Below are 16117 nucleotides of genomic sequence, written 5' to 3'. Positions count from 1 at the left end.
CTCGACGTTGCTGCTCAATCTGCCCGTCCCCGGTCCGCACGAGGACGCTCTCTGTCGCGGTTGCGAGCTGTTGTTCGACATGGGTCACTACATGCCGCGGGCAAACGACCTCCTTCTGGCGCTAGAAGATGATGCCCACGTGCGAGAGGTCGAGATACCAAACTCATGTAAGCCGTTTCTCGATGCAGGCGCGGCTTTTGCGAGGCGCATTCACATCAGGAACGTCATGCCCCTGACGCTCACCCCGACAAGCGAGGGGTCCGCAGGACAGCCGTGCCAGGTTACGTTTGCGAGTCACATAGAAAGTCTGGATGAGGAGCAGAATTGAAGTCTTCTGAAGTGACCGGTAAGTGCTCAATGTCTAGGTGAGCCAACCAGGCTCGATTTGCGATTTTTTCGCCGCCTGTTGGGTGTATGGCCGCGGCGCGCAACATGAAGCCGACCGCGATGCGCAACGTGAACTTCCTTCTACACCGGACGACGCTGGGAAGCACCGGGTCTAGTGAGAACCCCTTTGGCCAAGGAACCCTGGCGCGATTCTGACGGACGAGCAGCGCAGTACAGGCACGGTCCAAACGAAGCCGGGTTGTGGCACGTGCATCACCGATGTAGTGCTCGAACCCAGTTTCCTTGATCGGATCCCATTCGGACTGGAGCATCAGTATGTCCAGAATCGTTTCCAACTCCTATTGGACGACACTCTTGCATGTTGGACCACTCTTCTGTCGGCGAATCGACAGCGACCTTTAGTGTTTGTTTACTACCGATGGAGACTGGACTGCAAGCTGCGAACCATGAGGAGCCAACATTGTCTGTGCTCAGCGCTCATCAATCAAGCGATATTTTCACCGTGCAGACTGGTAACTAGACCAACAGAAACAGCCGGCTCGTCGCGTCCAGCGCAACAGTTTGCAGCATTCCCCTGTCGTTGGCGGCCACTTGGTTGTTTGTGCCATGTGCCACGGGGGCCCTGACCGCCCGAGCAAGTAGACTAGATAGGTGACTTCACTCATCAACGATCGTGCCGCTGAAAGCCGGAGTACCTAGTTCACCACCGCGTCGAATTGGAGACTGCTATTTGCGCCTGCTGAGCATCGCGGTGCAACTTGATGGTGGCATCTTGGGACAGTAGATTGCTGCATATGCTTGCGCGAGTCAGCAACCGAGCAGCGTTCGTTGCGCCGGCACTGAGTCTGATCGGATCTCGGGCAGCTCAGCCACACGAAGCTCGGGCCCGAAAAGATGGCCGTTTCGACGACGGACGGGACTCTGCGACCGAGCCCGTGGCCGGCACCCGGTGTCGCACACAGGCATGATCATAAGCGGGTTGGCGTTCCATCCATCCAGCGGCTTGTCAAACCTCAAATGTCGCTCGCTTTTAGGCTTCTAGTTTCGTGCCCGATCAGGCCTCTTCGACATACAAAGTGCGCCGCGCGGCGACGCACTCATACGTGACAAGTCGCACGCCAATGCCGCTTCGAGTCCTCATCTCCGGCGCGGGCATCGCCGGCCCGGCGCTCGCCTTCTGGCTCACCCGCCTCGGCCACGCATGCACCGTCGTCGAGCGCTTCCCCAGCCTGCGCGCCAACGGGCAGCAGATAGACCTGCGCAAGCAGGGCGTCGAGACGGCCCGGCGCATGGGCATCCTCGAGTCGATCCGCGGCCACATCATCGACGAGCTCGGCCTCCAGGTCGTCGATTCGGCCGGCCGACAAAGGGCGCTGTTTGCGCGCATCGAGGGCGACGCGGCCGGTCGGCAGGGCTTCACGAGCGAGTTCGAGATGCTGCGTGGGGACCTGGTGAGGGTGTTGGTCGACCTGACAAAGGACTCGGCCGAGTATAGGTTCGGCGTGTCGGTGGACGAGTTTGAGCAGCGAGACGACGGCGTGCAGGTTGCCTTTTCGAACGGCACGAGCGAGGCGTACGACTTGCTCGTTGCGGCAGACGGCCAGGGATCGCGGATCCGCAAGATGATGCTCAAGGATGAGGCCGAGCTGGACGCGACTCGCAACCTGGGCGTCAACATGGCCTACTTTACGATCCCGCGCCGTCCCGACGATCCGGACCTCGCCATCAGCTACACGGCAACCAAGCAGCGCTTCATCCTCGTGCGGTGGCACTCCCAGACAGAAGGACAGGCCAACCTGGGCACAATGGCGCACGAAGAGGACTTCGCCGCCGCGCTGCAGCAGGACACTGCCACGCAAAAAGAGCTTTTCGCGCAGACGTTCCGCGACGCCGGATGGCAGGCAGAGCGACTCGTCGACGAGATGCACCGTGCCGACGACTTCTACGCGCACCCCATGGTGCAGGTGCGCACGGGGACCTGGTCCCGGGGCAGGGTCGTGCTGGTGGGCGACGCGGGATACGCGCCCACGCCGCTCACGGGCATGGGCACGAGCCTCGCCCTCATGGGCGCGTACGTGCTCGCCGGCGAGATCTCCAAGAGCCCGGACGACCTGCGCGCCGCGTGCGAGGCGTACGAGCGCGAGCTGCGGCCGTATGTCGAAAAGGTGCAGAAGATCCCCAAGGGCTTGCCGGGGCTGGCGTACCCAAAGGGCGAGTTTGGCGTCAAGGTGATCAACACGCTGCTGGGCATCACGACGACGTTGGGGCTGGACCGGGCGTTTCAGCATTCGCTCCTCAAGTCAGATGACCCGTACAGGTTGCCCGAATACCCTGCCCTGGCTGCGTAAGCAGGGTCGTCGGTCTGGAATGAAAAGCATCATATTGAATTGCGCCTGCGTCTATATATGTAAAGTAGATCTATTTAATGCCCAGTCTTGCCAAGTACACGCAAAGTTTCAACGGCGGAAGCCGACATCCTGGAGCCAATCCAGCGAAACCTGGTTCATCAGCTGCGTCGCACCAACCTGGCAGTGCTCGCCCGCCCCATCCTCAGCCGTAAACAAGTGATGCGTCGCACGGCGGCCGAGCTTGTCCGCGAGCTCCTTGGCCTCGCCAGGGAAGAAGGACTCGTTCTCGGCGTCGGCCACAAACACTGGGCAGCGGATCTTGTCAATCACCGAGTCGAGCGTGTAGGCCTGCGTCTTGTTCAGCCACTCGGAGGGCGACTGCGTGTTGAAGGACCAGAGGCCCTGTGCGATGCCCCAGCGGACGGGCGTCGGCGTCTTCGGGTTCGCCAGCAGCCCCTTGATCGTCTCGTCGACGAAAGTGTAGTTGCCGTTCCGCCACAGTGCGGTGAGCTCGGGGCCAACCTGGCGGAGCATGGCTTCACCAAAGTCGTAGAGACCGTCGATGGCGATGACCGCGGCGAGGCGATGTTCGAACGCGGCGGCACGGGGCGCAAGGTATCCGCCAAAGGAGTAGCCCATAAGCGCGATAGACTTGGCGTCGACCTCCTTGCGGCTCAAAGCGTAGTCGACCACCGGTGTGACCACCTTCTCCCACTCCGGAATGAAGCCCAGGTTCTGTTCGCGGCGCACGGTGGGCTGACCAGGACCTTCGAAAGTGATTGCGTTCATGCCGCGCTGCAGCACAGCCTCGACCATGACGTGATACAGCTCCTCTTGGGCGCCGTCGTAGCCGTTGCACATAATGACCGTCGGTCGGGGTTCCTTGCTGCCGCTGCTGTAGAAGATTGCCGGAATCTTGAACCCGTCGCCCTGGAGCGTGATGCGCTTACCGGGGACGGGAAGGAGCGCAATGGCCTTGTTGAACGCCGCGAGATGCTTCACCCACAGCTCATTGATCCGCGGGTCCGTCCAATTGCCGTGCAGAAAGAAGTCGGCGGAACGCCAGTACGTCGCCGCCCGGAAGAGGGTGTTCCTTGCCGAGACGGGGTGCTTGCATGAGTCGACCGAGTTGGCAATACTATGGACGCGCTTGGCGGCCTTGGAGAATTGCTGGTACCAGCTTTCGAAGTCGGCTGGCCGGATCTGGCCCGCAGCATCGAGCACTTCGCTGACATCGGCGCCTTGGTAGGAAGAAACGGCCAGGACCCGCAAGATTTCATAATTGAAGGTGACGTCCGAGCTCAATTGAAGCATTGTGTGATTGCTTGACGGACCTGGGTGAGTTGTATTCCGTGAATGAATAGATTGAGGAGCGCCTGATACCAGCTGCAAAAGCAGGAGGAAGGCGATAGTGATAGAAGTCATGAGTGCTTCGTCGGGAACGTCGTCAATGTAGTTTAGGGTAGTCTAAAAGAGGACGGCCTCGTGAAGACTGTGTTGTCCAAGCATGAAGGGTGCCATTTTGAACCTGCTCGCAAGTCAAGCAGCCTTTTATATCCCATCTGGATTCTTCAAGAACACGGCATCTCACGCGTCAACTGGCATACTTGCCGATCAAGTTCCAAGTCTGACATGACTGGCAATTCGCGAACTCCGATGATGCGAATCCGAGGGTGCGAGAACGATTTCCCAATTGGGCACTTACAAATGAGTGACCTAGCCGCATTAGGAAGATGCGAAAACGATGCCCGTAAGCAGAACTTCCCGGCCACTGCGCCAGCAGGTCCAGCGAGATGCACTGCCATCCTTCATCACCCGGCTGCAGACGACGACGTCCGACCGTAAGCCTTAGAGCCTGCATTGACCTGCTCAATGGGCCGCCGCAGTACTGGCACCCACCGCCCATGCGTGGACAGCTCTTCCGCAATGGCCATGACCTCCTGCGCCGGCCCGGGCCCGATCCACCACATGTGGTCAAAGCCGCTGAGAAGAGCAAAGTAGTGCGCCAGTAGCGCCAGAGCTCTCGGCTCCTCGGCGTTGACCAGGTCAAACAGCCGCCTCTTGATCACCATGGGGAACACGACAAGGAGCCTGCATATGTGGCCCTCGGGCTCGCCGTCCTGGATGGCGCATTGAACGCTGCCGAGGAAACATAGCGCCTGCTGGTAGGCCTCTTGTGACTCGACGTCCCAGGGGTCCGAGTCGCCAGCCTCCCTCGTCAACAATATGTCGAATGCAGTCGATTTGTCCTCGCCGCTATGCCCCTCGTCCGCCATAGCGTAGGGGCTCCTCAGGAACTTCCACGCTAGGGAGTCCGGCCGCTCCTTGGCAACGTCCCATGCCTTTTCGTACAGAGCCATGGCGGTACCGCAGATCAACAGCCACTCGGAGGGAGGCGAGTACGGCACACGAGGCCGCGTCTGGAGCATGGCGTAAGCGCAAACGCGCAGCAGACTTGACGTCATGCAGAGATTGTCGACATTGTCCGCAGTAATGTCCTGCAGCGACGCCTGATGCTCGCGCAAAGCCATGGCAAGGTATCGGCGGTGCACGTCTGACGAGACGGCGGCGGCGGCACCGTCTCTTGCACCGCACGCCTGGTGAAGGGCGGCGATGGAGTACATGGAGTAGAGGAGAGAGTCGCACCCCAAAGACTGCTCTGGGATGGCTTCGGCAAACATTGGCCGGGTCAGGTCGTCGATTGCCGTGCCGGGCCCGGTCTTGGCGACGTACTGGCGCATGAGGCCGGCCTCCAGCACGCGCCGCTCGCGGGACTCCGCAGGGTCCGGCTCCGTCGCGCGGCTGGCCAGGCTGTCGGGATTGTTGGCTGCATTCTGCCGGCGCTGAGAGCCTTGGGTGGAGCTATGGCCCGCCTGCGCCTGGGCCCGGTCATGCTTGTAGACACAGGCCGTGCCGTGGCGCCTGCAATGCTGGCACTTGGGGCGTTGCTCGTTACACTGATGAATCAGTGAGCTGCTGCACTGCGCTGCTCGACGTGCCCCGTGCTATTTGCGGACGTTTCAGGCAAGCAAGCGAGCAGAGGGAGCTCTGGACACACCTTGACCCTCCGGAGCTTGCAGCGGGTGCAGCCGAAGCGGGACTTCTTGCAGTTGAGCTTGGGCGCGCGGACGACCCCGTCGGCGGGCTCGTCCAACGTGTACACGCCGAACATCGGCTGGCTGGCGAGTCAAGGCGGTGCGTAGGAGTGATTGATGAATCGAGTGAGGTGTCAGGTGATGGGAGGAGGATTGAGGGTGGGCGTTGGGATGGAGGATGCGTGGCTGAGTCAGTGTCAGAAATGTCACGTGTAGCTGCCACCATCCGCACAGAGGCGAGGTGCCGATCATTTTTGTCTACACAATTTTTCAAGCAACCCTCGCTGCGGACAATGAATCAACGAGGTCATCGCCATGACCCGCCTCTGGCAACGAGAAAAGACGCGAGGAACCAGGGTAGCACCGACTGGCTCCGCCTCGCCCGACATGACTTGGCTCGGCGACTCGGCGACTGGTCTCGAACGGCGACCGCAAGCGGCGGCGTTGCTCGCCATCGCGTGATGCGCTTGTCCACCGACCGACCGCCTTCGCAGCAACACATCCATCCATATCCATGTCGTTACGAGCTGTCCGGCGTTGGACCGGCCCTCCAACGTCATGCCATGCCGCCTGCGGTGAGCCCGTCCGTCTGACTCTGACCCTGGCTGTCTGACACGGGAAGCTGGTTGAGGGTTGCCAAGCGCCAAGCTCCGTCGGTGGATGCAAACCCCGGTCACAGCTGCGAGTGGAACCAGCCATGAAGGATCGGCGGAGAAGCTTGAACCGCGAATCAGCAGTCGCCGTGCAGCTCCGCGATTAGGCAAACGCCAAACGGACTTGGCGTCGCTTCGAGAAGAGCGCTGATGGTGGAACGACCGTGATGGTGCTGCGGCTACCCCGGCGAGAGGCGCCTCGAGCTGGCCCGTTCCAGGCCGCGGATGGGGATCAGGATGGGGATGGCCATGGAGATGGGGACATGGGGAGCGGGGTGCGGAGCAGCACCAACTTGATCCCCCAACCGCGCAACGAGCGCAGCGTCTTTCGGAGAAGCAAACCATCGGGCCTCACCAGGGCCGGCCGGCCCCCCTCCTCAGGCTCTCACTCATCGCACGCGAACGTGGCCCAGGGTTCGCGGGCGGCTGCGGTGGCGGCGAAGCCGAGCATGGCGAGCGCTGTTGGCCCACGTCAGACCGGACAACCAGCACGCACGCCAGTCGTTCGTTCGCCAGTCGTCGTTTATTTTTGTGACCCCCCGGCACAACAGATCAGATCGACAGGCAAGCAAAAAACTTGGCTTTTCGGCTCTCCGCACCACTGCCGGTACCCGCACCTCAATTCAGCCCCCACGATGGCGCCAAAGGGCGCTATTGTGGAGCGGATTCAACGCCCGTCTCGACCTCGCGCGAGTTGCGCAATGACTCGTTAGAGATCTGCCTGAGGGCTACTCCATCCCGACGTCGCGAGGCCCTCATCTCCGGACGCCCACTCCGAGCCCAATTGTGCCACATCCCCGCATCGAGACACCCCTCGAGTGGTGAGAAATGCTGCTGCCTGCGGATTGTTGGATGCGCTGTCCATTCACGACAAGGGGGTGGCGGCCGCCTCCACTGCAGGGCGCCGGATGGCTTGTTGGCTGCAACCCTCGACGGGCCCCCGGCCCTGTGGCAGCGCGAGACCTGGCTTCCGGCACCTCAAACCGGCACGACTAACACGCGGCCGCCTCAAGCGCGCTGCGTTGGCCGCCCTGCTCGCGCAAGCTGTTAGTGCAGGTGCCGGCACTTGGCCCGCACGCGTACTCCACTAACTCGCAGCGGCAGCAGTGTCACGCCTCGCCCACGACCACGCCCGCTGTCCAAAAGCAACAGTTGGCTTGCCGCATGACATGGGGTGGTCAGTTTCCAGGAGTGACGGACGTACTAACCCCGGTCCTCAGCAACGACCGGATGAAGCTGGACGAGAGGATTTGGCATCGAGGCCAGTGGCGTTGTGTCCCGGACCTCCCAAGCTGCAGCCACCTGCGTGATTCCCTCGTTTCGATTCTGGCATTATTTAAGCCAATGTCCGTCCTTCTCGCCACCGGGGGAAGCTCCTCGTATGCTCCCATCCCGCTCTGCATTCTCCTTGTTGAGCCTGTGCAGTTGCGAGTTTTTTTCAAAGACTTTCAAGTGATCCGTTGGCGCCATGTCTGACCACGAGCGCAAGGTGACGGAGGAGAGAGACGAGGCCGTGTAAGTCCCGCTTCTGGCAATCCTCTGTCTGAGACTTGCCGTTGACAATGTCACAGTGGCTACGCCTCCAAGGAGGCCATTGACCATGAGGGCCAGCGTCGCAGAGTGAGCCTCGCCGAGAACCTCGAGGGTGAGATCCAGAACCCCCTCCGAGGCGTTCCACGCGAGGCTCTCCTCGAGAGAGTCGAAAAGTTCCACCGCGACAAGGGCCTGCCGGCCGACGTTCTGCCCCTGCTGCGCAAGGGTGCCCTGGTCGCCCAGAACCCCGTCGGCTTCGAGACCATCGACGACCTCGACGAGGCCGACAAGCTCGCCCTCAGAGAGGAGGTCACTCATCGCTGGAAGCACCCTTGGGCCCTCTACTACACAATCTTCCTCAACTCGATCGCTGCCGCCATCCAGGGTTGGGATCAGGTAGGCAACACTACGAACTTTAGCAACGCTTGTACAGAGCACTGAGACATCGCTTAGACCGGCTCCAATGGCGCCAATTTGTCTTTCCCCGTCGCTCTGGGTATCCCGGACTCGGCTGGCTCCTCCTGCGGGCCGGTCGCAAGCGAGGGAGACTGTGCTAAGAATAGCTGGATCATTGGCCTCGTCAATGCCATGCCTTACATCACCATTGCCCTGTTGTAAGTTGTGCCTCTCTGTCGCCCGTTGCCTGCGATGGAACTGACTGAATAGTGCCGGCTGGATCTCCGACCCTCTCAATGACTGGATGGGCCGTCGTGGTGTCATCTTCGTGGCGGCCATCTTCTCCCTCCTCGCTCCCTTTGGTATGGCAGTGTCCCAGACCTGGCAACAGCTGCTCGTGTGTCGGTATGTGCACGCCTCTGGCTTCTTCAGCCAATGCATCTTCTAAAGTGGTTGAACAGTATGCTTCTCGGAATCGGCATGGGTCTGAAGGAAGTGACTGTCCCTGTCTTCTCAGCTGAGAACTCGCCCGCCGCCATCCGTGGTGGTCTTGTCATGTCCTGGCAAGTCTGGACGGCTTTCGGTAAGAATGACCAGTTTCTCAACAAGTGTTCAAGGCTAATGTTTCAGGCATTTTCCTGGGTACCTGCGCCAACCTGGCAGTCGGAAAGACCGGCGACATTGCCTGGCGTCTCCAGCTTGGCTCTGCCTTCATCCCTGCCGTCCCGCTCGTCATCGGCACTTACTTCTGCCCCGAGAGTCCTCGATGGCTGATCAAGAAGAACAAGTTCGAGAAGGCGTGGCGCTCGCTTCTGAGGCTCCGCAACACTCCCCTGCAAGCTGCCAGAGATCTCTTTTACATCAACGTGCTCCTCGAGCAGGAGGATGTGCTTGTTGAGGAGGCCGGCCTCAAGGTCACGAGCAACCTGTTCACTCGCTTCATCGAGCTGTTCACCATCCCGCGCATTCGCCGCGCCACTTGGGCCGCCGGTATCGTCATGATTGCCCAGCAGATGTGCGGAATCAACATTGTTGCTTTCTACAGCAGTACCATCTTCAAGCAGAGCGGCATTGACGACTACACCGCGCTGTGGGCCAGCTTTGGCTTTGGCATGATTAACTTCATTTTCGCCTGGCCCGCCGTTTGGACCATCGACACCTTTGGCCGGCGCACCCTGCTCCTGTTTACCTTCCCCAACATGTTCTGGACCCTGCTCGGTAAGTTCCACACGCGCCTTGAGCGAGCGCATTACGCTAACATGTATTAGCCGCCGGCCTCTGCTACCTTATCGAGCCTGATGTTGAGCACAGCACCGCTCGCATTGCTGCCGTGGCGACCTTTGTCTATCTCTTTGCTGCATTCTACTCTCCTGGTAAGTGAACAACAAAAGCCAGAGCGAAGAGGACCCTTTACTGACCAGACCAGGCGAGGGACCCGTACCCTTCATGTACTCGGCCGAGGTCTTCCCCCTGTCCCACCGCGAGGTTGGCATGTCCTGGGCCGTCGCGACCAACAACTTCTGGGCGTCGGTCCTGTCGCTCACCTTCCCGCGTATGCTTACGGCCATGTCGTCGGTCGGCGCCTTTGGCTTCTACGCTGGGCTGAACTTGGTGGCACTCGTGCTCATCTTCCTCTTCGTTCCCGAGACGAAGCAGAAGACGCTCGAGGAACTCGACTACGTGTTTGCTGTTCCCGACCGCACGCACGCTAGTTACCAGCTCTTCACCGTTCTGCCTTGGTGGATCAAGCGCTGGATCTTCTTCCAGACTGACGCCGTCTGCCCCGAGCTGTACAAGGACGAGACCCGGGTTGCCTACAAGGGATAATTGCAGTGTGTATGATGAAGGATGCCACGGGCGGTAGTTGGTTGTTGATACCTGAGTGATTCCTGACTGATACCTCTCGAGAGATACCTTCCCTAGGCACTGTCGCTTCCTGTAGCTATACCCCTTCTCCAAGTTAATACCTGACTTAGTCTTGTGTATAAATGGCTTTGCATTATTCGAGTCTGTAAGATGTGTATTGCCGTAGATGAAGCCCCGTATTGTGCTCCAAAGTATTCTTCTTCCACACAAGCACCTTTTCCTTGTCAGGTTGACACCGCCCCCGCATCCTTTGTCTCAACCTGCACCAAGTGCTTGCTCTTTCTGCGCCGGCGCAGATCGTCGACCCATCGGACAACGGCAAGCACAAGACCAACCGATAGAACAGCGATGGCAACGCTAAAGCCGCGGCGGTACAGAGGCTTGTCGTCGGCGCGGAAAATCTGGGCACCGTAAATGCCCGCAATGTTGGCATTCATGATGACCCTGCAAGAGATGTTAGTAACTGACTTTACACGACAAGGGCCGAGACGGATCCTACCCGGCCATGGCGAGTGCGCGCTGCTCCGAGTCGGTGCACGCGAGCGACAGCCACGCGATATTCAGGGGGTGCGAAAAGGTGCCAAAGGTTTGCGTCCAGACAACGCCAAAGTAGCGGACGCCTCGGAGCGGGACGTCGGTGAAGGTGCGGTTGAAGATGTAGCCCAGCAAATGGCAGAAGAAGCCGACCATGACGGTCTCGCCTCGGCGGTTGCTTTTCACTGTCAGCTAATTCTCGACAACGATTGACATGTCCAAGGAACGGGAGGGAGCTTACAAGCGGTCCGAGACCCAGCTAAAGGCAAACGACATGGGAACCTGCAGGAAGAGACCGACGGCGGCCATGGCGTTACTGACGAGGCTTCCGAAACCGAAGCTGGTCACGATGGACGGGGCGTATGTGTCGAACGCGCGCTGCGGGCCGTTGTTGCACAGCGTGATGAGGAAGTGCACCCAGATGCGCCAGTCCATGAACTGTGCACAGTGGTCAGTAACATCATCATCGACAACGGGCGGCAAGTCGCAGCTCACCGTGCGCTTAAAGGCGTCTCCGCCGATGCGCTTCTTCTTGCGCCCCTTCATGGGGTCGTCAATCAGCACACGCGTCTGTAGGATATGCAGCTCCCGCTCCGTGAACCACTGCACATTCGGCAAGAACGTGCTTCTCGGGTTCCGAAACGAGTCCGGCAGGAAGAAGCCAAACACGAAGCCACCCAGGACGGTGAACGCGCCCATGAGCGCAAACAGCCAGAACCAACCCGGCTGGCCCCCCACGCCGCGCATGTGCAGGATGCCAAAGGCGAGCAGCTTGGCCGACGCCTGGCCGATCTGGTTGCCAAAGTAAAAGACCATGACGCGCTTGGCCGTCTCGTCGCGCGTGTACCACGTAGACAGGGTCCACAGGCCGCCGGGGATGAAGCCCGACTCGGTGACGCCGAGGAGCAGGCGCGTGGCGATGAAGGCGCCGTAGCCGCGCTGGAAGGCCTGGAAGGTGCTCACGATGCCGAAGAGGAAGAGCTGCAGCGTGAGCCACTTGCCGGGGCCGACGCGGTATAGAATCATGTTGGAGGGGATCTCGAAGAGCACGATGCCGAGGGACAGCATCTGCTGGCCGACGTTGAACTGGTCTTGGTTGATGCCCACGTCTTCCATGAATTTGTCCGTGATGGCGTTGGCCATGTTGCCGCGATCGAGCTCTGCCGTTGCGGTTAGAAGTTGTCCCGCTATGGTGGCGCGAGGGGATCTTTGCGCTTACGGAGGCAGAAGAAACCCAGTGTCAGGATGGGCATGATGATGAGATCCAGCCTGTTCATTAGCTTACACTTCGTCTCGAACGGCAGCAGGTTCCCTCACTTCCGTTTAGCCTTGGTTTCCTCTTGGACTGTCCAGTCGACCTCCCGGGCCAGGATGGTCTCCCCATCGGGAGGAGTCGCCTGCACATGCGGCGAGACTTCTTTGGTGTCCGCCATAGATGCCGATAGTACTTTCTGTGCACTTCACTTCAACCTCGTGTGCTTTCGTACAACGGTATTAATTGGAAGGAAAAGGTCGGATTCGCATTTGAGGTCTTCAGCCAGCGACAGCCCGAGCGAGGAGCCTCAGTCTTTAACTGCCGCGCGGCGCAGCGTTCCGCCAAGCCATCGACGCTCGATAAGCTTAAACCTGAAGGGCGGCCAGGGGGGAGCCAAGCCGAAAGTGGACCAGAACGTGGCTGCGGAACTGCATGGATCTATCTGGGTCCGGGCAGCTTGCGCACCGAATGGGAATCGTCTTGGCGTCGTCAGTCTCTTGGCTCTGGGCAATGTCGCCATTGCGCCTCCGCGTTGCACCATGAGTGAGTTATGCGCGTGTCCGACGGGTTTTGAGTAGAAAGATTTTGGGGTTTGGTGACCGAGGCCTCCCGAGCGTTGAATGATCTATTGAGACGAGTCCAGTGCGGGAAAGTGCACGCGAGACTAGTTAGTAGTCCAGCTAGTACCACAAGTTTAGTGTCAGGGACTCGATGCTTTGGCTGAACCCAAAATCGACGACCGCTACAGGTAGGGCTGAGTGGTAAGTCAAGCGGGCCCATCTGGGTATAAGTCACAAGATTTGAGCAGCATTGAGCTCTTGAAACTGCGCTGAAGGACATCATGGCCAACACGACGAAGATCTCCAGCTCTAGGCAGAACTCACCTCCAGGCCGTTGTAATGGCATCACAGCGCCGAAGCTTGCTCACGGTATTGTCCATCCCCATGTGCCGCGGCTGAGGGACATGAATGCCCTTGGCTGCAGCGCCGGGCGAGGCGCAAGGCTTGGCACTTGGCCTCGAACGCCCAGCTTCAAGACGGGGAACAGGGCCGTGGCGTTCCGTCCGGCGGAAACGGCCGATAGTGCTTGGACACGAGCTCTTGGTCTCCAACGTCTCGACATCTAGTTCGCTCAGCCATTGTTGCCACACAAGATTGCATCATCACCGCCGTGTGTGAGGACACACCGGTCTTTGATGTGCCTGGCGGTTGCCAGAGCACAGGCCAGGGCGGCGTATCTTGGCATGTGACCACGCCAGGGTGAATGAGCATGTTCGTCACGAGATAGGTCGCCTGAGGGCAGTCATATTGAACTGTCACGAGCGGCCACTTCATGCAGACCGTGGACGATCGATAACATCGGCAAGACCTAAGTGCATTCAAGCTGAGTGCAGAAAGTCCCCGAAAACGTTTTGTTTAGGTTTGATATGCAGCTAGAGCGTACATAGTCCAGAGCACGGATGCTGCAAAGAACAGCTGCCTTTACTGCATGTAAGCACACCCACGCATGCGCCCCGCAGTATCCAGCGCCCTGGGACGGTCATACTATTAGGGGGCGCACGAAGCAAGAGGTGGCAGGAGGCATCGGGAGGTTCCATTCGAGCTCACCTCATTCGTTGTTGGCACTGGTCCCCGGATCACGCCTACACGGACATCGCATCACATCCACTAACGGCAGTGGCTCTCGAAGAAGAATGATGCAAGAGTGGGTAGCCAGCACAACGATGTCACTCAAGCTACAAAACCATTGTTCGTGGCTATACATGAGATTACGGCGCTTCTGGGACATAAAAGCCACGCCTGGCAGAAGGCTTTTGGCGTACGAAGTAGGCGTTTTCCGTTCAACTGTTTCCCGCCTTAGGCTGCTGTACTTTGGTCCGTAGATCCACCCATCCCATCCCGAAAGAAACAGCAAGGGCCACGCAACTAGTCGCTGCAAGCATATAAAACACCTTGTTGAACCCGTTGGTATACGCATCCAGCAAGCCGTCCCGGATCGGTCCCGCGGGAGCCAACGCGCGGACCGCTTGGCTACTCCCGCCCGCTGCAATGGCTGCCTCCGGACTGATCCCTGGAACACTGGACGAAATGTCGGATCGGAGGCTCTCCTGAAAGATAGTGTTTGCGACAGTGATGAAGATGGCGCCAAAGATGTTTTGACAGAAGACGAGGAAGCTGTTGCCGACGGCGGCCATTTTCCGTGGTAGAGTGGCTTGGATGGCCACAACTCCCTGCGCAACTTGATTAGCTCCGTTGACAAACCCCCTCTTCGTGAATCTCCAACGACTCACCATTTGCATGCCCGCGCCGCGAGCGCCCAAGAGGATTTGATACCCGATAATCTTTCCCAGGCCCGTATCTGGCCTCCAGGTTGCTATGAGGCCACATCCAATGGCCGTGACGACAGATGAAAAGATCGCCCAGCCGATGTAGTAGCCGAGTTTCGTCACGAGTCCCCCAGCCAGGAAGATGAAGATGATCTGCGTCAATATCGAAGCCAGCATGTATACACCGCTCATGGTCGGCGACAGTCCCTTGACAGATTGCAGGTAGATGGGCAAGAAATTGCTCCCGACAATCACAGCCAGCATCAGCAGCGCGAAATTGAGTGCGCTCGACCAGACGACCCTTTGCCGCACCATGGGCAGTGGTATCATGGCGTCGTCGCCCATGCGCCGCTCCCAGTAGACAAATATTATGCCCGTCACGACCGCGCCACAGAACAGGCCGATGACCTGGGACGACTTCCACCCGTAGTCGCCGCTGCCAAATTGGAGGGCGAGAAGCAGCATTATAGATGCCGGCGCGAAGAGGACGAAGCCGACAAGGTCGAAGGTAGGGATCAAGGCTCGGACGTATGCGAGCGTAGCGGGCTTCTTCGGGGTCTGCTCAGGTATATCGGTGAGGAGTATTAAAACGGCAGCAAGGCCGCCGAGAGGTAGATTAATGTAGAAGCCTGGGGCTCAGTTGTTAGCCTCCTGAAATATCGCCACGTCTTCGCGAAGGCTTACACCAGCGCCATGTAACGTGTTCTGTGAACACTCCGCCGAGCAGAGGAGCAAGAACAAGGCCAATTTGCCCGACTAAGCCAGTCAGCATACGCAGTCAATTTTAGGTGGAAGACACACCTCCAAGGGTAAGGCCAGTATACACTGCCAAACGGTCAGCGTACACCAAGAAAGCAAGTCAAGTCCTCTTACTTGGCCGCGACTCAGGCGTGCAAGCACCCTGCACGATGGTAAGACTGCCGTTCATGAGACCCGCGGCCCCCAGTCCAGCAACCGCACGGCCGACAATTAGCATGGTCGACGACGTGGCCGCGCCACAAATGGCCGATCCGACCTCAAAGACAAGGAAGAATGACAGGTATGTCCACTATTCGACGTCAACAGCATGATCTGGATGAAGCGCTTCTTCTTGTTCTCACCTTGGAGCTGAAGTAGCTGAGTAGCTTCCCCGTGAGAGGTTGCACAGTCGCACTGCGTGCTGTCATTAAAGATGTTTCTTTAAGTTGCGAAGGACTGGCACTTACCTGGCAAGCTGATAGGCACCGACATACCAGCCCACGTCTTCAAGCCGGTGAAAGTCACTTGTGATTTGGGGGATTGCCTAATATGATTAGAGGAACAGACATCAGTCGATGTTGTCAAGAAACCTACAGTGCTGATGATTGAGATATCCAGCATCGCAAGCAGGATGACGACTGCTACACCGGCCATGACAAGTAGCAGCTTCGGGCCGCTGAGAGGTTGCGGCTGGGCAGAAGCGTCTACCATTGGGCGCTCAACTGGATCCGCACCCTTCTCAGGCTCCCCAGAATCGGGAGTCGAGGCGTGTGGCTTTGCTGCTGCCATTGCCGGTAGCTGGTCTCGAGGCGACATCAGACTACACTCCGCTCTGTTAATGCTCCGACCCCCGCGACTGTCAGATTTATTCTGTATTCTGATGATGCAGCATACTTCGGGGGAAAACTGCGTTTTATCTCCGCCCTTCCTTTGTTGAAGCCCTAAACTCATTTTCTCTGACATCCGCTTCGGGTCCAGTCGTGTTCATCGTCAATATCAGCCTGAACACAGAGCCTCTGCCTCGG

General features: G+C 59.0%; 6 protein-coding genes across 6 annotated transcripts; 2 read left to right on the top strand and 4 right to left on the bottom strand.

Moving 5' to 3' along the window:
• Nucleotides 1–1469: 1469 nt before the first annotated feature.
• PLICBS_006301 (uncharacterized protein) lies at nt 1470–2696 on the top strand (the record flags this gene model as incomplete). Its single annotated transcript, XM_018320078.2, has 1 exon — nt 1470–2696. The coding sequence occupies one exon, from the start codon at nt 1470–1472 to the stop codon at nt 2694–2696; it is 1227 nt and encodes a 408-aa protein (XP_018182552.2).
• Nucleotides 2697–2804: 108 nt separating this feature from the next.
• On the bottom strand, nt 2805–4010 carry PLICBS_006300 (uncharacterized protein; the record flags this gene model as incomplete). Its single annotated transcript, XM_018320077.2, has 1 exon — nt 2805–4010. The coding sequence occupies one exon, from the start codon at nt 4008–4010 to the stop codon at nt 2805–2807; it is 1206 nt and encodes a 401-aa protein (XP_018182551.2).
• A 497-nt stretch (nt 4011–4507) lies between these two features.
• Nucleotides 4508–5868, bottom strand: PLICBS_006299 (uncharacterized protein; the record flags this gene model as incomplete). The annotated part of the gene is made up of 2 exons (XM_018320076.2): nt 4508–5653; nt 5755–5868. 2 exons carry the CDS (start codon nt 5866–5868, stop codon nt 4508–4510), a joined length of 1260 nt encoding a protein of 419 aa, XP_018182550.1.
• A 2044-nt stretch (nt 5869–7912) lies between these two features.
• On the top strand, nt 7913–10200 carry PLICBS_006298 (uncharacterized protein; the record flags this gene model as incomplete). The annotated part of the gene is made up of 8 exons (XM_018320075.2): nt 7913–7959; nt 8016–8373; nt 8431–8591; nt 8644–8778; nt 8835–8956; nt 9004–9591; nt 9642–9746; nt 9800–10200. The coding sequence occupies 8 exons, from the start codon at nt 7913–7915 to the stop codon at nt 10198–10200; spliced, it is 1917 nt and encodes a 638-aa protein (XP_018182549.1).
• A 263-nt stretch (nt 10201–10463) lies between these two features.
• On the bottom strand, nt 10464–12206 carry PLICBS_006297 (uncharacterized protein; the record flags this gene model as incomplete). Its single annotated transcript, XM_065600912.1, has 6 exons — nt 10464–10683; nt 10739–10951; nt 11015–11211; nt 11269–11933; nt 11993–12042; nt 12091–12206. 6 exons carry the CDS (start codon nt 12204–12206, stop codon nt 10464–10466), a joined length of 1461 nt encoding a protein of 486 aa, XP_065456984.1.
• Nucleotides 12207–13868: 1662 nt separating this feature from the next.
• Nucleotides 13869–15881, bottom strand: PLICBS_006296 (uncharacterized protein; the record flags this gene model as incomplete). The annotated part of the gene is made up of 7 exons (XM_065600911.1): nt 13869–14258; nt 14319–14983; nt 15156–15179; nt 15228–15402; nt 15455–15506; nt 15560–15636; nt 15687–15881. The coding sequence occupies 7 exons, from the start codon at nt 15879–15881 to the stop codon at nt 13869–13871; spliced, it is 1578 nt and encodes a 525-aa protein (XP_065456983.1).
• Nucleotides 15882–16117: the final 236 nt, after the last annotated feature.

The sequence above is a fragment of the Purpureocillium lilacinum genome (genome assembly GCF_023168085.1).
Source record: "Purpureocillium lilacinum CBS 284.36 DNA, scaffold_4, whole genome shotgun sequence".
Lineage (NCBI taxonomy): Eukaryota > Fungi > Ascomycota > Sordariomycetes > Hypocreales > Ophiocordycipitaceae > Purpureocillium > Purpureocillium lilacinum.
The sequence above is the reverse complement of the archived record's forward strand: the minus strand, read 5'-3'. Positions and strand labels throughout refer to the sequence as shown.